Below are 23,408 nucleotides of genomic sequence, written 5' to 3' on the forward strand. Positions count from 1 at the left end.
ATGTGGCTGTCCAATTTTCCCAGCGCCATTTATTGAAGAGGCTGTCTTTTTTCCATTGGACATTCTTTTCTGCTTTGTCGAAGATGAGTTGACCATAGAGTTGAGGGTCTATTTCTGGGCTCTCTATGAGATATCACCTCACACCAGTCAGAATGGCTAAAATCAACAAGTCAGGAAATGACAGATGCTGGCGAGGATGTGGAGAAAGGGGAACCCTCCTACACTGTTGGTGGGAATGTAAGCTGGTGCAACCACTCTGGAAAACAGCATGGAGGTTCCTCAAAATGTTGAAAATAGAACTACCCTATGACCCAGCAATTGCACTACTGGGTATTTACCCTAAGGATACAAACGTAGTGATCCAAAGGGGCACGTGCACCCGAATGTTTATAGCAGCAATGTCCACAATAGCCAAACTATGGAAAGAACCTAGATGCCCATCAACAGATGAATGGATCAAGAAGATGTGGTATATATACACAATGGAATACTATGCAGCCATCAAAAGAAATGAAATCTTGCCATTTGTGACAACATGGATGGAACTAGAGCGTATCATGCTTAGCGAAATAAGTCAAGCAGAGAAAGACAACTATCATATGATCTCCCTGATATGAGGAAGTGGTGATGCAACATGGGGGCTTAAGTGGGTAGGAGAAGAATAAATGAAACAAGATGGGATTGGGAGGGAGACAAACCATAAGTGACTCTTAATCTCACAAAACAAACTGAGGGTTGCTGGGGGGAGGGGGGTTGGGAGAAGGGGGGTGGGGTTATGGACATTGGGGAGGGTATGTGCTTTGGTGAGTGCTGTGAAGTGTGTAAACCTGGCAATTCACAGACCTGTACCCCTGGGGATAAAAATATATGTTTATAAAAAATAAAAATTAAAAAAAAATTAAAAAAAATAAAACATGACCTTACAACTCAAAATAATGCATACTGTAATAGAGGTAAGTGCAAATGAGTCCACAGCAGAAGTGATTAATTTTGCCATGGGTTAGTCCAAGGATGTGGTCACAATGTTTTCTGAAGGATGCAATATTTGAAGGATGAGTTGGTGGGAGTTGGATATTCCAAGTAAAATTAATGGAATGATGGAATAACTAATAGTCTGGAGATAAGCCTGGTAAGGCAAGAGGGGAAGCTGTATTCTTCAAGAGTGGTAGGAAGTTATAATGCAAAGAGTAACATGTATTAGACACACATTGTGCTAACCTCTTTACAGCATGATCTCATTTTATGCTCATAAAAAATTTTATGAAGCTGACACTCTTGATATCTTCATATTCATGATGGAGAAGTAAAGTTCTCTAGTCATTATTAGGAACTGAAGAGATATTATATAATAAATAATTACATAATGAAAGTACAGAGATTGATCCTGAACAATCAGTGTGAGCATTTCAGTACTTGCCAGGTATATACTAGTCCTTATGAAGTCAGAAATTAAATCCAGGCCAACTGACTGCAGACCTGTGCTCTAAGACTCTTTCTATACCATAACTAAGATAAAATAAAACTACTGATTGAAAATAAAATATGAAGGGCTTTATCCATATGCAGTAAGGAGTCATGGAAATTTTTAGTGAAGGGAAATGACAGAGGTTATTAACAAAATCATGTTTAGAAACATTAAAATGACAGCAATGTCGAGGTGACAGGAGAGGTGTACATCAGGAAGACAATTTGTTGTTTTAACAGTCAGGACAAATTTGCAAACTATGACACTTTTGGTGGAAATGAAGAGAATTTGATAAATATGAAGGCTATTTAACAGGAGAATTGATAGGACTTTGTGAGGAAATGGGCTCCAGAGTGAAAAAAGGGTTAAACAAAATCTGCATTTCTAGGGGCACCTGGGTGGCTCAGTCAGTTAAATGTCAGCCTTTGGCTCAGGTCATGATCTCAGGGTCCTGGGATCAAGCCCCTCATGGGGCTCCCAGCTCAGTGGGGAGTCTGCTTCTTCTTCTGACCCTTTCCCCCAAATATGTTTTCCCTCTTTCTCTCTCTCAAATGAATAAATAAAATCTTTTTTTAAAAGAAAATTTGCGTTTATTTTATTAATTTTTAATTTTTTATTAACATATAATGTATTATTAGCCCCCCAAATTTGCATTTCTAACTCTTATAATTGATGGATGGCCATGTGCTTCTCTGAGATTATAATAGAGAAAAGAAACAAAGGAAAAACTAACTATGAGCTTTAATACTTAGTGATTTGTGATTTGTTACTCCTCCCAATGGTGTTTCCTCTTCTTGGTCCTTCCCTCTCTTTCTCTATTATTTCTTCTTGGCATGTTCAATTAATTAAAGCAAACTTCAAGATTCAGTTCACTCACGTCAATGTTCACTTCTAGTAACACTCAAGAGTCTGAAGGTTCATTCCTAGAAATATGTTACACTCTTCCATGCTTCTGTGCTTTTGTAGATGTCATCTCTCTTACATGAAGTATCTTCTCCACAACTTCCTTGCATAGTGAACACCCACCAATCCATTTTTCAAGGCCCCAAACGATACTTCCATGATAGTCTCTTGAGACAATGTTAACCACTACATGATACACTCCCACAGGAATCTGTTCATAACTCCCTTAGCATGTCTCATATTTAAACTGTAATCATATGGTTATATATTTGCCTCCTCAACAAACGTAAGGTCAGGGACTAGTGTTTTACATTTACTTGTCCCTCATGCCTAGCAGAGCACCTGGCAAATAGCACAAGCTCAACAAATGCCCAGTGACTAAGAAATTAATAAATTTATCAGTAGCATAAGGACTGACTAAGACATCAGGTACAATGCAGAAAGGTGACATGACTATTGTCACTCCTCAGCATTGTACCTGATGTCTTAGTCAGTCCTTATGCTACTGATAAATTTATTAATGGTCACCAAGGCCAGAGGAGCCCTTTCTGAAGCCAGAGGCATTCCTTCCAGGGCCGGTCTGATACTTTAGCTAGAGTGAACCAAGAACAAGAGAGAGGCTAATGATTTCCTTATGAGGAACGCAGGGGAGATAAATGCCCCAGACATGATATTAAAGAAGAACTGGGCCCCTTAATAACTTCTAATTTCCCCCTTCCACATGTGATTTTAACTTCTCATGTACTAACTTTTAATCATTTATTTGACCCTCTTATCCTGGTCGTCACTCTCTGATCTTGGGTTAAATGCAAGAAAACACTCATGAGTGCCTACCCCTGTAAGACGGCCAAGACTGGGCAGATACAAGTATAGGACACTCGGTTAAATTTAAATTTCAGTGGAACAACGAATATTTTTTAGTATAAGTTCATCCCGTGAAATACTTGGGACATACTTACATGAAAAAAATTATTCAGTGTTTATCTGGAATTCAAATTTAATTGATCATCTTATGTTTTACTCTATAACCCTATCTCTGGTTTACTTTCTGCAAGGATTAAGACACTCCATATCCTGCACCTCTGATACATCAAACTGAGCTACAATAAAGGTGAATAAGGTGGGTCAGATCTTCATCCAGGAGTCAGTGGGAAACCTACAGACCAATGGGAAAAACAAAGCAGACACAGAAGGATCCGTGTGCAAGCAGGCTAAATGAGTGCAAGTTTCGTTTGACCTAGGATTTTTGCCAGTCTGTGACCCAAAGCACATACCAGTAGAACATAATAGTTAAAAGTGCAAACTTTGAAATCACACAGCCTTGAGTTTGATTCCTTCCTATGTCTCATACATGATTTGCAAGCCTGGACAAATCACTTAATTTCTCCAACAACTTAATTTCTCAGACAACCCAAGGTAGAACAGGATAGGACAAGACAAGAGAGAAGAGCATAGGACAGAACTGGATAGGACAGGGTAGAATAATAGGATAGGGTAGGGTAGAAAGGAATAGAATGATTAGTCCACCACTTATTTTTCACTTAGCGTGCTCAAGGCATTGTGCTAACTGTATGTATTTATTTTCCCATCCAATACTTGTAACAACCCTGAGAGATACCATTATTTCTATTTTGTAGATATTGGATCCAAAGCATAATGAGATTAGGAAATATTTCTAAGGTGACAAGGTCAAACAACTTGTAAGTGGCAAATCTGAAACTAAACCCATGTCTGTCTGATCCCAAAGCCCATGCTTAACCAGTAACACATACATCAAAATCCTTCTGTGAGATTTCAACCCAGACTGCAATTCTTTCCTATATCAAGAACTCTGGTGACTATCATTTATGCATGCAAATGTCCATAGGAATTAAAGAGTCCCACATTCCTTTCATTCTCGTATCTTCTTACCACATTAGAATAATATTCCAAGAGAAGGTCCCTATCTTCCTCTTCTCGGCTTGGATAAAGCCATCTTACATAATCTCAGTTTCTCCTCCACCTAAAGGCAAATTCATTTGCTTATGTCAATGGGGAATAAGTCACAGCTTATTAAAGGCTCTTTATTTACAACAGCCAAGACACAGAAACAACCTAACTGGCCATCAGTGAATGAATGAATAAAGAGATTATTTTACACACACACACACACACACACACACACACACACACACACACACGGTGGAATATTATTAAGCTATAAAAAAGAACAAGGAAACCTGACCAGTTGTAACAACATGGATGGACCTTGAAGGCATTATGCTAAGTCAAGTAAGTCAGAAAGATAAATATTGCATGATCTCACTTACATGTGGAATTTTTAAAAAGAACAATAAAAAACCAAACTCATAGGAAATGAGATCAGACTTAACAGTTACCAGAGGCAGAGGATGAGGAGAGGGGAAATTGGAGGAAGGTGGCCAAAAGGTACAAACTCCTATTTATGAGTTACTAGAGTATAGGACTCTAACCACCCTTTATATGATCCATAGGAAAGTTGTTAAGAGAAAAAATCCTAAGAGTATCACAAGGAAAAAATGTTTATACTTTTTCTTTTCTTTATATTGTATCTATTTGAGAAGATTTAGGTCAACTAAACCTTTTATAGTAATCATTTCACAATACACGTAAATCAAAACATCATGCTTTATGCCTTGAACTGATATAGTGATATATGTCAAGTATCTCTCAATGTAACTGGGAAAACAAATAAATATTCTTTACAGCTTATCAGTTATTCTATCTGTTATCTCTTATATCCTTAAATACTGTAGACAAGTAAGCAGGAAATTATAATATAGCCAAGTTTTACAGATGAGGAACCCAAGAGTGTGGCATCAGTCATTTTCCAGCATCACAGGTATTAACTGATAGAACTATCAAACAAGACCAGACTTCTTTTCTCAAAATTATTCATTTATTTGGTATGTATTTTTTCTGTATCTTCTACATGCACTATTTTGGAAACCAGAGCTATCTCAGCAAACAACAAAGACCAGAATCCTTCCATCCTGGATTTTAACATCTCTGGAAGAAAGATGTTGAGTAATGAAACAAAAATTAGTATTTAAATGCTATGGGGGGGGGGGGCGCCTGGGTGGCTCAGTGGGTTAAGCCGCTGCCTTCGGCTCGGGTCATGATCTCAGGGTCCTGGGATCGAGTCCCGCATGGGGCTCTCTGCTCGGCGGGGAGCCTGCTTCCTCCTCTCTCTCTCTCTGCCTGCCTCTCCAACTACTTGTGATTTCTCTCTGTCAAATAAATAAATAAAATCTTTAAAATAAATAAATAAATAAATAAATAAATAAATAAATGCTAAGAGGGAAGACTACAGAGTATACAAAAGATAATAAAGGGATCTGAGTTACATTAGAGAGTCATAGTTTTCCTCCGAAAAGAGGCATTTTTAACTGAAATCTGAAGCTAAAAGGAATAAACCAACAGAAAAGAACAGATAAAAATAAAGTAAACACAGAAAACTGAGCATCAGGGCTGGAGAGTATTTAATCAGGGTCGTACAATGAGTCAGTGCTACTGACAGGAAGAGAATCCAGCTATCCTGACCCCTCAAAGTGGTGTTACTTCTGTGATACCAGACCAGTGAAAGCAGATTCAGGAATTTGTCTGCATGCCCCATTTAACTGGTATCTTTGAGAAGCCAAGGGGCCTCTCCCCAGGCTGCAATATTAGAGTCTTTGCTTGCCTGAACAGCATTTTTATGGTGAATTAGAGTCCCCTGAAGGCTCAAAGCTCATACAAAATAGAAGGTACTTGCCCATGCAAGTCAGGGACCATGACCTGGCTAAAAGAAGAAACTTGACTGTTATTTTCCCACTAAGATCAAAGGACAAGCACAGTGCTCTCCCAAACAGTGACCCTGATGGTATCAATCTAATTCATTGAAAGCTTCCTACTATGGACAACTACCTCCAGATCACAACCCTTTGTATAGGAGTAACAGGATCAGGGTCTTCTTAAAAAGATAGATTGGCGTGGGGGCACCTGGGCAGCTTAGTTGGTTAAGCGTCTGATTCTTGATTTTGGCTCAGGTCATGATCTCAGGGTTCTGAGACTGAGCCCCACACCAGGCTCTGTGCTGGACATGGTGACTACTTAAGATTCTCTTTTTCCCTCTGCTCCTCTCAACCTTTTCCCAACTTTCTCTTAAAACGGGGAGGAGGAGGAGGAGGAGGAGAAGGAGACAAAGAAGAAGGAGATGAAGAAAAGGAAGACAACAATGAAGAAGATGACAACGAAGAAGGAATAGGAAGAGGAGGGAGAGGGGTGTGGGAGGGGAAGGAGGAGGAGGAAAGGAGGAGGAGAAGAAGAAAATAGGTTGGAATTGGAGAGAAGACCTGGAAGGGTCCAAGCAGAGGTGCTTGATGGCTTTCAAGTGCAGTTTCGTATTTAGAAGTACTAACCCGAGTTAGAGAGCCATGTCCTGGCTCCGTGACACCAGATAAGTCTCCTATTTCCATACCTCAATTAATACAACAGGGTCCTCTGATACTCACAGTGTATATATTTGGCCAATCTGTAAGTTTAGGAACTAAAGTCTTAACTAAATTTGTAGCAGTTATCAGGATAACCAATATCATATAGACTTGAACTAAAATTTATCCCCTTAAGTGTTTGTATTCAAGAGGAAATATATTTTACCCATGAGATACATAGCAGCATCTCAACCCCAATATTCCTTTTTAACGACTATAAAAATTTATTTTTCTTTTCTTTTTTTAATGTTTGCTACATGCCTTGAGTAACATGTATTCAACTCTGAGAAAGACAGTCTTGCCCTTAAGGTACCTACAGTGTGTTGGTAGAGACATTTAAACACACACTTATCAGGCACATAGCGGAGCATCTACCTCTTCCAGGAAGAACCAGGACAAGATTCCCAAGAACAGGAAGTCAAAGCTGAGAACAGTTAGGAGAGCCATACTAAGCTCCTTGAAGATTCAGTAGTAAACAAAACACTCTGCCCTTAACAGATCCATGAGCTAAAGGAAAAAAGAGCTCTTCAAGAACTTTGTTCTCAAACAATATGGCAGGGTTCCAGAAGGCAGACAACAGAGCAATTGTTTGGAGTGTGTGTGTGTGTGTGGGGGGGTCATCATCAGGAAGGTTTCACAGGGAAGGGGGCATTTGAACCTGAACCTGAGGAATAAGAAGAAGGTTCTAAGGGGAGATAATGGGGAGGCTATCCTGGGAAAAACAAAGAGCATGAGCTAAGGGCATGAGGGTGTGACTGGGCATGCCCATGTGGGGACAAGTAATGAGTTCAGAGCATGGAAAAACAAGCAGAGTACACAGGGAGGGGAGGAGGCACACCTCACCAATCTGATTTATCACCTGCTCCTTGGCCCTGCATAGTCCAATTCTGCCTCATATCCAACAAATCATCAATGCAAGCATTGGAACCACCTGTAAAAGAGTTACTCCAGTGCTGTTTATAAAATACACATTAGAAACACTGACAGGGTTTTTCTTTCCTTATATGAAAAACTTTGGGTTTAAAAGATAGGTCAGGCTTCATTAGTAGAAATCCAAGCGCAAACTGTGCAGATATCTTGTGCAACAACCTAATTCCATTGCAGATGATGTCACTTATAAATGGCTTATAAATGGGGCAAGTCTCTGGGTGCATCCAAACAGGTGATCTGCACCGATGCCCAGTGCTGCAGGCATGGCTGTCTCTGTGCTGCGGCTGACAATTGTCCTGGGACTACTCGCCCTCATCCTGACTTGCCAGGCCGGTAAGTGCTCCTCAATGCAGCTCATGCAATGTGTGGTAGTCCGCCAGGAGTGGAGGGAGGTGGTGGCGCTGATCCAGAACATAAAGGGGAAAGAGAGGAAGGGGGCTTTGGGCAGTGCAGAAAGAGCACTGGACTAAGGGCCAAGAGGCAGATCCAACAACAAAAAAAGGATTTTTAGACTAATGTGCTTCAGTTGTACCCTCTATCCTCAGTGAATGTATGAAGTTTGGGATGATTTTTTTTTATATTATTGATGCAATAGAGTGAAACTATTATATTACAGATTTCTTGACGGGGGGATTTTTTTTTTTAATCATTCTAACTAATAATATTCAAAGGTAAAGGATATATACCCTGGAATAAGACTCCTAGGCCTGGCTGTCCACTGATCAGGAATGTGACTTCAGGCATGTTATTTCACCTCTCTGGGTCTCACATGTTAAAGGGAGTATCAACAGCTAACCTTCTCATAAAGTTAACATAAAAATGGAGTAAACTGAATAAGAGACAAAAGTCTGGTCCTTAATAAGCACCAATAAATATTAACTGTTATTGTTATCACATATTATCTCACTTGATTCTCATAATAATCCTTTTAAGTAAACATTCAAACTTTTATCCATTTTCCTCTCAGCAGGTTAACAAGCAGAGCTTGCAGAAGGAAAGTTACTTGGGCAAAGACACAGGTAGAAGAGGCATACCTGGAACTGAGACCCCAGGTCCCTTGAGACTGACCACTATGATTAAGCACCTACTTCTTTCGGGTCTGTCCCAAGCAAATAGGGTACCACAAGGCACCTTTAAGAGTCTCCCTAATTAATTTATTTTTGGCCTGCAGAAGACGGAGAGCTCTTGACTTGTCTTTATTCAGAAGGATAGGTCAGAAAACACAGCCAGTGGAAATAATTTAGTACCAGAGCCTTTTGAAATGTTCTAACTAGAACTTGGCAGAACTCAACACCATCAGCCACCCACTGTCCACCAGCAGAACATATAGGCAGATATCCTAACAGAACTGCTATAGAGATGGCCTCAGACACTACTGTGTCCATCAACTCCTCGAGAGTCACCACCACAGTAAAGTGAAAGATGAGATTTATATGCTAAGGACCAGGCTGAAGCTCTGTCTCTCATGAACTCTGAAACTGGTTAAATCAGTTCACTGCTTCGAATCTCAAGTTTCTTCATCTATAAAATGTGATAACAATCAACTTCACCAGGTCAAATGAATATGCCTCTGTCATCACTTTGTAAACTATAAACACTATACAAATATCAGCAGTAATGTACTTTTTCTGAACTTTATTATATAACATTAACTGAAAAACTCAACAAAGTACTTAATGTAAATAAAGGCTAGTCCACAGTATATTTGAAAAGAAAAAATATTCAACTATTGGCTTTGATAATTTGTTTCTAGTATGTCAGACTTCTTAATTTTTATTATTTATATTTATTTTTCTGTTTCTCAACATTTTCAAATGCCTTAATATTTTAATCACATTTTTAAAGTTTCACAATCTCTTAAAACATTAGAGAAAAAGCTACTATAAATTGTTTTGCTACTATTACTATGAATATATTATGTGTGTGTGTGTGTTTATGTATCTTCATTATTATGGACATATATCCAGAGTAATGCAGCAAGCATTTATTGTAGGTTTACTTTGACCTGGTATTGTGATAAGTGGCATACACACACACACACACACACACACACACACACACGTTTCAGATGTTTCAGATGAACACATGTGTGTGTGTATGTGTATGTGTGTATGATATGGATATATGCATTTATATTGAAAGACATATATGAAATATATATAAAATACCTCTCAATCCTGACAATAATACAATGGAGTAACTGAGACAGAGTGGTTAAGCATTGTGTGCAAGGTTATGTGGTGGATTTTTTGCTGAAGACAGGAACCAAACTCAGGTATATAGGATTCCAAAACATATGGTCCTCCATATTCTAAAACCTCTTAATATAGCTGTAGTCCAAGGGCTAGAGCCAAAGATCCAGTCTTCACACATACTCCAAAAAAGGGCTCTTTGTATAATGAAAAGCTAGCATTTAGTAATCATATTAAAATTAAAGGTCAGTAAAATTAATGTGCCAACGCAATTATGCATAGAGCAACATAGGAAAAAGGACCCACCTTTCATGCAAGAAATTGCTGTTTTTGTACCCGGTAAATGTCTTCAGGGGAAAACTGCTTGAAGATAGTATTATATCATGTAGATAATGCAATTTAGGCTCAAACCCTGGCTCAACCAGATTCTAGAGGTGTGATTTTATGTGAGTCATTTAATTTCTCTGAACACATGTTCTCTCTCCTATAAAACCACAGTATCTTCACTGAACTAAATAAAGATAAAAGCATGTCATGTAAAAAGTATCCCAGTACCTGCTCAACAGGCACATCACAAATTTCCATTCTCCTTCCTTCTTCCTTTGATGAAAACACAGCAATTCTGGTCCCTGTGGTGGCGATCCATGAAAGGATCATGTCTTTATATGTTTGTTCATACCCTAACTCTTAGCATATACTATGTACATAATGGTAGGCTCAAAAAACACTTGCTGGATGCAAACACTAACAGCTAAAGGAACAAATACTTGGTGATTAGTACACTGATTTTGGTTAAGGTCCTAGACTGGTGCTCCTACCAAATCTTATGTTGTGGCACAGTAAACCACAAATGCTTACAGAATTGGAAGCCACATTTTTTGACTAAGAGTTTCTATTTTAGGATATAATATAGATGCAAAGCTTCTAATGCAATTTTTGACAGTCTCCATACAAAAAGCTAGTTACACCTCCCTCATTCAGAGTCATGGGAAACAGGGTCTAGATGTTGGGACTTTTTGAGTCAAAACTTATGGTGGGGTTACCAAATGAAATACAGGATACCTAGTTAAATTTTAATTTCAGATGAACAACGAGTAATTTCTTAGTTTAAATATGACCTAAATATTGCATGGTCATTCTTACACCAAAAAAAGTATTTGCTCTTTTTCCAACATTTAATTTTACTTGGGTATCCTAAATTTTTATTTACTAAATCTGTGACACTACTTGTGAGGCTACAGTAAAACTGAAAGATAAAGGTCCCACTTTATCCAAGCACCAGAGTCCAGGTAGGAGGCCACATGAAGCTGCTGACACTCCTCCCTTACTTTTTTTTTTTTTTTTAAGATTTTATTTATTTATTTGACAGACAGAGATCACAAGTAAGCAGAGAGGCAGGCAGAGAGGGGGAAGCAGGCTCCCCGCTGAGCAAAGAGCCCAATGCGGGGCTTATCCCAAGACCCCAGGATCATGACCTGAGCCCAAGGCAGGGGCTTTAACCCACTGAGCCTGGCACCCCCCCTCCCTTACCTTTAATCTCTTAAACAATTTAGAGTACAAAGCAAAGCCAACCTCCGCCCCCCCCCCCCAAGGGACCTTGCATGTCCCAGCCTCACTCCCTGGATCCTTAGTCCTCATTCCAAAGGGCACTTGACTAAAAGTTAAGAGTAAGAAGACTAAATTTAGAATTCCATCCTCTCTTGCTATTTGTGAGATCTCCTGCAAGTCACTCAATCTTTTCAGTTTCTTAGTCCAGTGGGGTAAGAACTATACACCCCATAAAAATGGACAAGGGTAAAATCACTTGGTATTTGTAAAGTCATTATTTACAGAAATATCAAATCAGGTACAAGTGATAGAATTTCTCCTTGTCATCATCCTTATTATACTACTTTCAATCTTATGACACACTTGTGGTTAGAGCATAATTTTTTTTGTCAAAGGCCACTACAGCACATTTTTGTTGCTGTTGATGATATTTGTATTTTATAAGTATTCTATGTTTGTTGTAGAAAAATTTAGAGACTATAAAGAAATAAAGGTATTTCCATGGGGGTGGGGGGTGGGAACAAGGCTAAGCAGTTCAGCACAGAGTGCTTTTGGATCTAGATTTTAATGCCAGGAGGACTTGGGACTGAATTCTATTTTGGCCACTCACTAACTCTGTGCTTTGAATTAGCTCCTAAAGTTCTCTCAACTTTACCTTCTTGACCTTTAGCTTGAGATAATAGTTTTGCCTACTTCACAGTGCTGCTGTTGAGAATAAAATGATGTGATAATGCATGTGGATCATCTGTCATAGGTCTATCCTTAACAAAGGCTACCCATTATTATGTCATTATTATCATTACCACAGGCCAGGGATTGCATGGAGAAAATGACATTAAAATGGGCATTCTGGGGGTACCTGGCTGGCTCAGTCCATTAAATGTCTGATTCTTAATTTTTGGCTCAAGTCATGATCTCAGGCTCATGGAATCTGGCTCCTCACTCAGTGCAGAGTGTACTGAAGACTCTCTCTCCTTCCGCCCCCTCCCTCCACCCACTTGCACACCCTGTCTCTCTCTAAAATCAACAAATCTTTTTAAAAAGGGGGAGGACATCCTATATTTCAATCCTAGTACTGGCATTTACTAGCTGCTTTACTCTGGACAAGTTACTTAACTTCAGTGAGTTTCAATTTTCTCTATCCAGAAAGGAAATCTATGTCTACCTAAGTATTAATATATGTTGTTTTTAGGAATAAGTGAGATGATGCATGTGAAGGCTTTGTCCAGGAAGGCATTAAATGTTCTATAAATATAACTGTACCAGGCTGTATAATTAGTGAGGGGAGATACAAAGTGGTCCAGGAGCTCCCTTTAAAGAAAAGAGTCTTCTCTTTCTTATGGCTGAGAATCACCTGAGATTCTGTTCTGTTTTTCAGATGACAAACCAGATGACAAGCCAGAAGGCTCGGACAAAAACCCAGAGCCAGAATTCCCCAAATTCCTAAACATCTTGGGCACAGAGATCATTGAGAATGCAGTGGAGTTCATCCTCCGCTCCATGACCAGGAGCACGTAAGCCCTGAGACAAACCTTGTTTTTGTCCAGTTTGCTGTTGGTAATAACCACATTGTATTAAAATGAATGAGAAACAGAACTGTGCATGACAATATATTATTTGAGTTGAAAAGTATTGTCTGACCTTAAGCTATATTTGCATCTGAATGAATTTTCCTAAACTCTTTTGGAGTGTGCACATTGCCAACAAGTGGTTCCATAAAGTATTTTTTATCTCAGGACCAAGGAGAATGGAGGAAGAGCACCAGACCAGGGAACAGAAGGCCAGGTTCTGGTCTTCCCACATGTGCTACTTGACTGGGTGACCTTGAACAAGTCCCTCCTTCTCTGAATGCCTCAGTTTCCTCATCTGGAAAGTTAAAAGAATAAAGGACCCATCCAATACAGGCATTGTAATTCTTTGAAGGTGGTGGGTAGTGATATGTTCACTAATGAGAGGTGTGATGAGTCCTCCCTTTATTTCCTAGTTTGAGAAACTCAAGAGGGTTAGCAAAGAGAGTAGCTGATTATTTCCTCAGAGACAATCTAGAAAACCTCTCATATGAGTGTTGGTCATGAGGAACTGCCATGGTGGCTGAGCATATACCCAGAATCTTCCCAGAGTTCTTTACATGCTTCCAAGCCACTGTATCCAACACATAACACATCTTACTCTGATCTACCTAGCTCAGATTTTCAACTTTACTTCACCCTGTTCTCACTCAAACCACAGTAATTCCTACTTTCAGCTCTCCAGGATCCAATTTGTTCTGAATTTCCAGGTGCTTTCAATCCCACTTCACTGAGCCCCTGTCTCTAATTCTCTCCTTCATAGACCCCAAAGCCCAGTTTGATGAAGTGTGGTCTAGAATTCCTGGATAATTTATACAAAATGAAGTTTCCTTCATCCCATCTTGTGTCAAAGCTAAGGGTGTGCTTCTTAACAAGCTTGCTGGTGATTCTGATATCCCAACAATTTTGATAGCCCTTGATTAGATGCTCTACACTACATGGCCTTGACTTAAAGGTCCACATATCCTTTAACTTTTTATTCATTTTGTGTAAATGTGCATCTTAGCATTTGAGTGGGGGGGATGTTTCTGACTTTTTTTTTGATTCTCAATAGGGTCTACGACCAATAACAGATTAAGAAACACTTCTACAGAGAAGTAATCAGGGGCCATGTTGTAATCTCTGATTTGCTTAAATCAATATATTATCACGTGATGGGCAGGATTCTGCATACCATCCACATGCACAAATTATTGAAACTCACAGATGTTTATTTTTGTATTGTTATTTTTCCTATTGTGGTTGGCTTTTGCAACTGTTGAGTTTCAGTGATTGTTAATATAAACAAGGAGGAAACTGACAAGGAAGCAAGAGTAACACCCATCATGTACAAAGTACACATTACACTCCGGTTGAATTCATACTGTACAAAGCATGACAATAGCAATGCAAGGAGTTGAAGCAATAGTATTTCTTTTTATTCCTTCCTTGGGGAATTCTCCAGACATAAAATAGCACACACCCCCACCCCTGCGCCTCTGTTAACTCTGAAAACTCATTATCTGAAATACAAGACAATTGCTGTCAGCTCTGGGTTCAGGAATGGCACCTTGACTTCAACTATTTCCACTTTTTCTCATTTTTTCCCAAGTAAATGATGTTCTCTCTGTTTCTGGAACTTAAAACCATCAAAGGCTCTCTTGCTTTCATTTCCTAAAATGCTCCTTCTTTCGTGGCTAGTGCTTTATCTTGCAGCTCATCTAAAAGTCACCTCCTCAGAAAACAGTTGTATAACCACTCTTACACTACCTTCTTTCATTCCCTTGTTCTTCTCTCTTACTTTACCTTGTCATAGTGTCATTATAATATTTTTATTTATTTGTAGTCATGTAGCTATATCAGAGACCAGATCTATCTAGCTCATCGCTCTAACACATACCTTATAGACTGATGAGACACTCAGCAAATAATTGTTGGACTGATTAATTAAAGAAATATATCTTAAAGATCAGATCTAAAACCCATTACTGCAATATGACTGAGAAATCTTGAGGGATATTTGTTGCAAGATACAGCAGTCCTTGCTCATGGGAAAAATCTAACTGTCCTTTCTCTGTCCAAGGGAAGACCATAAATATAATGGGGATGGGGAATGGGAGAAGACCATCAAGAAGTGTTTCTAAGTACATTAGTATATACCAAAGTTGGGACAGAAATTGTGAAGGAAAAATCTAAAATGTAAAACCTTCTCAAAGATTTGCAGTCCTTATGGTAAGACGACATACCAAATGCCATGATGACTAATATGCTAAGATAAATGTCAGTAAAACAACACAGGTGATTTCTGGAGAATGGAGCTGTGACTGACACCAGGATGCTTAGGGGAGTATTTATAGCAAGGGTGAGATGCAATCTGGGCCTTAAAAGATGAAATGAGCTTTGATTAGTGAGAACGACAGGAATGAGGGAACTTCATAAAGATGAGAATTTTCTTTATTTACTCCAATATATCTGATGCCTAAGTACTGCGTCAGGCACATAATAAATGCTAGATATGTACTTTCAGGACACTGAATAGAAGAGCTCACTTCCTCCATTCTGAATTACTTTAGAGCTGTGTGAACTGAATTCTCGTCACCATTGTTTGGAAAAATATATATATTCTTAATCTCTCTGACCCCTCAAGAAGGCTCCAATCCTTGTGAATTTCCCCTTACCTGCTGAATTTCCAGGATATGACATTTTCCTGGCTCTTTCCCTGCGTCTAGCCATTCTTTATTCTTCTTTTTATTTGACTTATGATCCAGTGACTTCCAGAATCAGATGTCTATTGTGTTCTTTTTATTGAGCTTCAGAATGAAATAATTAATTGCTTGCTAGAAAATTTCACCTAGGTTTTCCACCAATAACTGAAATTTAACTGGTCTAAACCCAAACCCAACATCCCACAAACCTGTTCCTCCTCCCATGTTCCTTATTTCAGGAATCACATCTCCACCCACCCAGAATCCAAAATCCTCAGGGTCTTTTTGGATTTTTCCTGCTTGTAACCACCATCCTTGAATTGAAGAATATTCTACCTCTAATTTTTTTTCTGTATCATTGCTTTTCTTCAACTCCACTGGCTAGCTGGCCTAGTAGAGTCCTTTGTTACTTCTTTCCTGAACTCTTTTTATTAGATTTATGATTAGTTCACTGTTTCTGTCTGCCTCCCTTCAAACCATCCTCTTTCTCTCAGAGTTATATAACAAAAACACAAGTTGGGTTGTGTTACTGCCATGCTTGAAAACCTTTTGTGAATTTCCATAGCCTACAAAATCAGAACAAATGCATTTGGCTGATGTTAAATGTTCTTTTCTGAAGCTTATGTATCTTTCAATCATGTATCTCACTCCTAACATCAAACACCTGATGCCCCAATAACGAATGATTTGTTTCAGAACTGGTCATGTTTGTATAATGCCCAACATCTTTGCACATGGCTCTTCTCTCTGCCAGCAAGGTCTACCTAGCAAGTTTAATCATTTTCTAAAGTCCAATTCAAAGCTAAGCTCTGTGAAGACATCACAGAGCCCTATGATTAGAAAACAGGTATTCATACTCTGGATTTCATAATACTTTGGAATAACCTTCACATCAATTTTATTTCCCCCTCATTGTTTTAAATTACTTGTTCACTGTTTTAAATTACTTGTATCTGATTGTGTTTATTTTCTGCACTAGACTATAAACTTCTCACAGGTCACATTTTTAATCATTTTACCTTTCCTGTAGCTACTATGTACCGTGTACCCCTTTCCTTGAATGGTACAGTGCTTCTAGTATTAACTCCTGACTCTAGAGCTCTCAGTTTTAGACTTTGCTATGTGATTTAGACAGGTTGTTTAATCTCTTTGAGCTTTAAAAGTTTCTTCATCCATAAAAAGAAAAAAATTATTCATTCATTTATTATTTATTTAATTCAAACTTTTATTAATTTATACTATTTGCCAGGTGGGATATATTACTGGGGTTATATTACTAAAAAGAATATACCAAATTACTGTCTTATACAGTTTGTGTATGAATGGACACCTAATGAATAGATTTGTTGGCAGATTCAAAAGAGAGAATTGTGCATAAATAGCTTACAACTATAAATTGTTGTAGAAGTCTTAAATCTTATTTATTTATTTATGACATAGGAAAATCTGTGGAAGAAAATTGTGGCTCAAACAATTTAAGACACCCTAATGATCATTCTAACATTCTTATTCAATCTCAGTCATAATTCATTTTTTTTCTCTTTATTTTTTCTTTTCAAGAGAATTTATGGAATTTGATGATAAACAAGGAGAACATTCAGCAAACTGACTTTCCCAGGTGATTTTAACTTATAATTTACAACTAAAATAACAGCATACTGAATAAAAAAGGGGGTCTTATTTTATTTAATTTGGGCACCCCTCTGCCTACCTATAAGCAGAAAAGGTGTATTTTGTTGTTGTTGTTTCTACTGTAGTTTCTTAAACTTAATTTTAAATACATTTTTTTTTTCAATCATCGTAAAGTCCCTGACCTAATCAGATTATCTGAAGAGAGGAGGCACAACTGTGGGGTGAAACACGCAAGCACTGGGATTTAGAGGGCCTGGCCCTACCATAACTCTGCTCCCTTGCTTTGTGTTCCTGGCACATATGACATGAGGGGACTGTGTGCACTAGAGTAGAAGGGCCCGTGTAATTGTGCAGTTAGTTACTCATGAGAAGACTGAGATTTGTTGAATCTAATTCCAGGAGAAAATACTAACAAACTCTCTAATCCCACATAGTTGGATTTATAGTAGTCCCCCGCTTATCTGTGAGGGATACATTCCAAGAGGCCAGAGGATGCCTGACACAGTGAACAGTAAGAATCCCATATATACCATGCTTTTTCCAATATATACATACCTATAATGAAGTTTAATTTACAAATTAGGCATAGTTAGAGATTAACAACGATAACTAATAATAAAATAGAAGAATTTTAATAATATGATGTAATAAAAGCTCTATAAAATGTGGTCTCTCTCTCTCTCAGAATATCTTATTGTACTGTACTCACCTTTCCTCTTCTTATGATGATGTGAGACGATAAAATGTCTCCATGATGAGATGAAGCGACTTGAATGACACAGTCACCGTGACACAGCATCAGGCTATTACTGATGCTATAACATTATGTCAGGAAAAGGATCATCTGCTTCCAGACCTCAGTTGACTATGGGTAACTGGAACTGTGGAAAGCAAAATCACAAATAAGGCACAATTACAAACAATATAGTTTGAGTGCTCAGAAACAGCCACTATTTCCTTATTCTAGTCTCTCCTAAGAATGGATATTGAAATATAAAAACAGAAATGTTATAGCTGTGAATGTAATTATTGTATCAGCAGCTAGCATGAACTGAGTACATACTCTGTTTTAAGAATTAAGCTAAGTTCTATATATGTAGTACCTAATTTCATTCTAACATCACTATGAGAAAAGGATATTCTTTTTTAATCTTATAAGTAAGGAATGTGACCAAGTTACTAACATGGCCAAGTTAGAGAAGAGGAAAGGATTTGAACTCAGGCAGCCTGATCCCAGGGTGTGCATTCTATCCGTAAGCAGCAGTGCAAGTGGAGAACAAAGAACAGTGTAGAAGGAGGCAGTTGAAAAAAGTGAGTTAGCTATGTGATCTTACACATGCCTTCCAGATGCCCAAGGAAACAAAACACTACCCCTTTGGTTAATTCAGTTACCTTATATGCATCTTCAGGAAGCATGACCTTTCCTAACTTCTATTTCATATCTGATCTAAGAAGGCTCCTTTTCCCTACAGTCTTCACTTTATACCCTGGGTGTTATTAAGATAAGCTTAGCAAATTACTATCATATTACCTAGGAACTTAGCCTACTCTTTTCCATAAGCTTCTTTTTTTTTTTTTTTTAAAGATTTTATTTATTTATTTGACAGAGAGAGATCACAAGCAGGCAGAGACGCAGGCAGAGAGAGAGAGAGGAGGAAGCAGGCTCCCTGCTGAGCAGAGAGCCCGATGCGGGACTCGATCCCAGGACCCTGAGATCATGACCTGAGCCGAAGGCAGCGGCTTAACCCACTGAGCCACCCAGGTGCCCCTTTTCCATAAGCTTCTAAGGACAGAAATCAGTTTTGGGCTTTGAAATCAAGAAATGCCCAACCCATACACACATCTGATTCTCACCCCAAAGCCAGCTAAGCTTCTAAAAGTATTCACTTATGTTTCCATTTTCCATTTCCATCTTCTCCAAGAACAGCTCACCTCTTGTTGCCAGTGTCCCAAACCTTAGCTGGTTCATTCAGGCTACTGGTACATGCCTCCACCCATTGGTAGCCACACCCTGAGCCTTAGAGTGCTATACTAACAAATCAGTGTACGAGGTGGTCCAACAGAGAAGGTGTCATGAAGGGGTAGAAAGACCGAAAGAGAAGAAAGAAGTTCAAATTCTAACTTGTCTGCTATTGGTTATGTGACCTTGTGGAGGTTCACTTTACTCCTTATTAATGTTAAAACTCTTGGAAACTTCATTGTTCAAGATCTTAATGCCAGAATTCTTTTTTTTTTTTTAAACTAAATCTAAAAAAAGCTTTGAATAGATTCATGAACCAATTGTAGATGCTCTTATTGACAGGAAGGAATGGCTCAATTTAGGAATATTTTAAAAAAACTGGGCTAGAGAGAAGGAAGCCTTTAAGGCAAAGATTAAATTTTGAATGGTTTGATCAGGCGTTATCTCTTTAAACCCTGGTGACTGTGCATTTAATAAGTAGCTTTAAAGGCTGCACATGTATGATGATTGCTGCATCAAATCAAAAGCAAGTCACCACCTTAGAATTAAATGACTTACAGCAGTGCTTATTTCTTCAGTACATAAAATGTGGCCAAAGTTCTCAGTATTTCCTAAATTAAGACAGACAGATAAACAGATATCTAGATATCCCATCTTTCTCCTATAACATATGTCCCTTTCTAACATACCCATTTAGTGCTTATTTACTCTATACCTACTATGGGTCAGATTCTGCCAGTACTCTCAAGATAAATAATGATGTCCAGCCACTGAGAAGGTGATAGTCTTGGGCTGTCACTTAGCAGTGAACCCCAGGACTGTGTAGGGAAATGATAGAGTTATGTATGGAAGTGCCTTGGACATGCCTTGAAGAAAGGAGGTAAGAGACGTCTGCAGAAAAGGGTGGGAACTAAAAGGGTTTTACAAAGAAGGTGAACTTCAGCACACATTCTCAGATGATTTACAGAGAGGGACAAGGTCTCAAAAGCAACTGATCCAACAGCTGGACACTTAATTAATCTGAGACCCTCCCAACCTCTGCTCAATCACAGTAGTACAATTACCTTATATTAACAGACTTAAAATCTTTTTTCCTATTGTCCAGCATCACTTGAAATATATCACAGGGATTCAAATCCCCTAGTGTCTTAAGTCACTAGACCTCTTAAGATATGAATTTCTTTTCTTGTATTAAAAAATTTTGATCTGGGGCACCTGGGTGGCTCAGTGGGTTAAGCCTCTGCCTTCGGCTCAGGTCATGATCCCACGGTCCTGGGATAGAGCCCCCGCTTTCTGCTCAGCAGGGAGCCTGCTTCCTCCTCTCTCTCTCTCTCTAGTTGTAATCTTTCTCTCTGTCAAATAAATAAATAAAAATCTTTAAAAAAAATCTTTTTTTGATCAAAGAAGTAAAAATTGGGAAAGCACTTCATGAATTCCTAATTTCTAATTACATATTTTGAATTAAGAAAAAATTACTATGGACCCACTAGATGACATGTTTATAGAGTTGCTGAGTCAGAAATTCCAAGAGAGGAACCTGGGAATAAACACATTCTGGGGTGTTGTGGTGGGGTGGGGATAAACACATTTAACAGGAAATCCTCATGCTGCTGATGAGCAAAACTGCAGTCGGGCATGACATTACTCACCATCCACTCCATGATACCTTATGGGAGAAGATTCTTCCTGAATTTAGAGAAAGAAAAAACCTGCCTTCCCTAAAAACTCCTTCTTCTTTTCTCATTTTAAGATTTATGAAGCATGGTCTGTTCTTTTTTCCTGTCTACAGAAACTCAGAGTAAAACTGATGACTCATTTTATCCCTGAGTTTAACCTATGCACCTCCTTCCCTCATCCTTGTCACTGATTCTTGCCACATATACCTTGCATGTTCATTTGTGTTGTTGTTGCTCTTTTCATCAAATATTATTATAGTTGATTTATTATAAATCATCTCACATTTTAAAGTGCAAAGGCATTAAAATGTTAAAGATTAAAAATTCTTTGTATTTATCTTAAATCCTTAAACCTTCTCTAGTTGGTAATTGTTTCCCTCTATCTGGCTTGTGTTTCTAAGGACACACCCGCAAGGCTCCAGAATAACCCAAGGGTAGCCAATCCTGCTTTTCCAGTTCTGCTTCCTGAGTCCTCCAGAACAGAGGCCCCAAAAGCAGCTCCAAGCAAGTTCTCAGAATTCAGGACCTGGCTCAACCAAACACAACTTACTTTAAACACCCTGACTTTGCATTCTTGCCTCTAGAAGTCAGAATAAATATGTCTCCTTAGGGGTCACATATCCTAGGTAACTGAGATTTTTATTGGTAGTAGTAGTAACTTTCCGGGGCATATTTAATGCCAACAAATAAAAAATATACAGAAGTTATTATTAGCCATCCAAAGAATGGTTCAAAATAAGGAAGCTACAGCCCAGATAAAGTAACGTGTCCAAAGTCAAAGAACTAGGAAAAGAAAGAAAGGGAATTTGAACCTGACTCCAAAGAACAAACCCTTCACCCACAAAAATGTATGAAGTTTCACAGTTAAAAGCTTCATATATTCTTTTTGGAAAGAATTTCAAATACATCTGAGTCCACTCTCCTGGGCTAGGTAAATTAAAAACCAACCATGTTTCAAAGAAACAAACTTACTACAGTTCCAGAGAGTCTTCATCATTCTTATAGAATAGGAGAGTGTCAGGGATGGGAGAGTCTGGAAAAGGACCCATTAAACAGAGGCGGGGCCCAGTGGCCATTGTTACGGTGCTTGCCAACTTGGTCACAGAGGATCAAACTCCTGTATAACCTGATCCACCTGAGCCAGAAAGATTCTCCCAGAATTATTTATGTGGCCAGTAGGAACAGACTGAAATCATGGAGCATGATGATAATTATGGCAGTGCCCTAGAATAAAGGATCTCGGTATTTCTGCTACTGGGTTCTCAAAAGCTGTCCAGCATCTAGCCTTTCCTAAGCACTCTGAAAGCAACAGCAGTGTTTCAACAAATCTTTTTTTTTTTGTATTGCTTCCTATTTTAATAGCCAGAATATGTCTACATACAACACAAAGAACCTTTAATAATAGAAAGAACTTTAATAGTGAACACCTACAAAATACTGAACATTCATCTTACTCCCTACAATGTATTCAGACAAACCACCTTTTGCATTTTCCAGAGATTGTTCCAATTTCTTCTTTTTTTTTTACTGAGATAAAACTGACATATATTGTAAGTAGGTTTAAGGTATAAACGTGATCATTTGACATACACGTATAGTACAAAATGATTGTAAGAATTAGGTTAGTTAACACATCTATCACTCACATATTTACTATTTTTTTGGAGTAAAAAAAATTTTTTTTTTAAGATTTTATTTGTTTATTTGACAGAGAGAAATCACAAGTAGATGGAGAGGCAGGCAGAGAGAGAGAGAGGGAAGCAGGCTCTCTGCTGAGCAGAGAGCCCGATGCGGGGCTCGATCCCAGGACTCTGAGATCATGACCTGAGCCGAAGGCAGCGGCTTAACCCACTGAGCCACCCAGGTGCCCCTGGAGTAAAAATTTTTAAGATATACTCTCTTAGCAACTCACAAGCCCATGATACAGTATTATTAACTACAGTCACCATACTGCTCCTTATCATCCCCAGAAAGTATTGCTCTAATAACTGCAAATTTGTATCCTTTGACAACCTTCACCTATTTCCCCCACCACCTTCTGCCCGTGGCAACCATCAAACTACTGTTTCTCTGAGTTCCATTTTTTTTGGATTCCACATGTAAATGAGACAAATACTTTCTCTGCCTGACTTATCTCACTTAGCATAATGCTCTCAAGATTGATCTATATGGTTTTAAATGGCAGGATTTTCTCCTTTTAGGCTGAATAATATTCCACTGTGTGTGTGTGTGTGGGTGTGTGTGTGTGTGTGTGTGTGTGTGTGTGTTATATTTCTCTATCCATTAATTCATGAATAGACACTTAAATTGTTTCCATGTCCAGGCTTTTACAAACAATGTTACAGTGAACATGGGGGTAT

General features: G+C 38.5%; 1 protein-coding gene and 1 pseudogene across 3 annotated transcripts in view; one reads left to right on the plus strand and one right to left on the minus strand.

The window, feature by feature from the left end:
* The window catches only part of LOC309862295 (large ribosomal subunit protein uL1 pseudogene), an 83,282-nt pseudogene that overhangs the window by 19,289 nt on the left and 40,585 nt on the right, over positions 1–23,408 (minus strand). The window contains exon 2 of the transcript XR_014316675.1: positions 18,122–18,293. The product of XR_014316675.1 is annotated as a large ribosomal subunit protein uL1 pseudogene (transcript). The remainder of the gene's footprint in view (positions 1–18,121; positions 18,294–23,408) is intronic.
* Positions 8,015–21,673, plus strand: LOC309862296 (uncharacterized protein C5orf46 homolog). Of its 2 annotated transcripts, XM_082726017.1 has the most exons (4): positions 8,015–8,121; positions 12,907–13,042; positions 17,341–17,398; positions 21,450–21,673. In XM_082726017.1, exons 1-3 carry the CDS (start codon positions 8,034–8,036, stop codon positions 17,387–17,389), a joined length of 273 nt encoding a protein of 90 aa, XP_082582143.1. In that variant the 5' UTR covers positions 8,015–8,033; the 3' UTR covers positions 17,390–17,398; positions 21,450–21,673. The 2 variants fall into 2 exon arrangements, with proteins under 2 accessions (XP_082582143.1, XP_082582142.1); XM_082726016.1 differs by lacking the exons at positions 17,341–17,398; positions 21,450–21,673 and adding an exon at positions 13,265–13,431.

This window comes from Mustela nivalis, assembly GCF_964662115.1.
Source record: "Mustela nivalis genome assembly, chromosome: 3".
Lineage (NCBI taxonomy): Eukaryota > Metazoa > Chordata > Mammalia > Carnivora > Mustelidae > Mustela > Mustela nivalis.

Bases quoted from the DNA above. Each gene is read 5' to 3' on its own strand.
- LOC309862296 (XM_082726016.1), top strand. From the start codon at position 8,034: ATGCCCAGTGCTGCAGGCATGGCTGTCTCTGTGCTGCGGCTGACAATT. The intron at 8,122-12,906 runs GTAAGTGCTCCT...TCTGTTTTTCAG, and splicing joins CATCCTGACTTGCCAGGCCG to ATGACAAACCAGATGACAAG. The intron at 13,043-13,264 runs GTAAGCCCTGAG...TTTTTATCTCAG, and splicing joins CGCTCCATGACCAGGAGCAC to GACCAAGGAGAATGGAGGAA.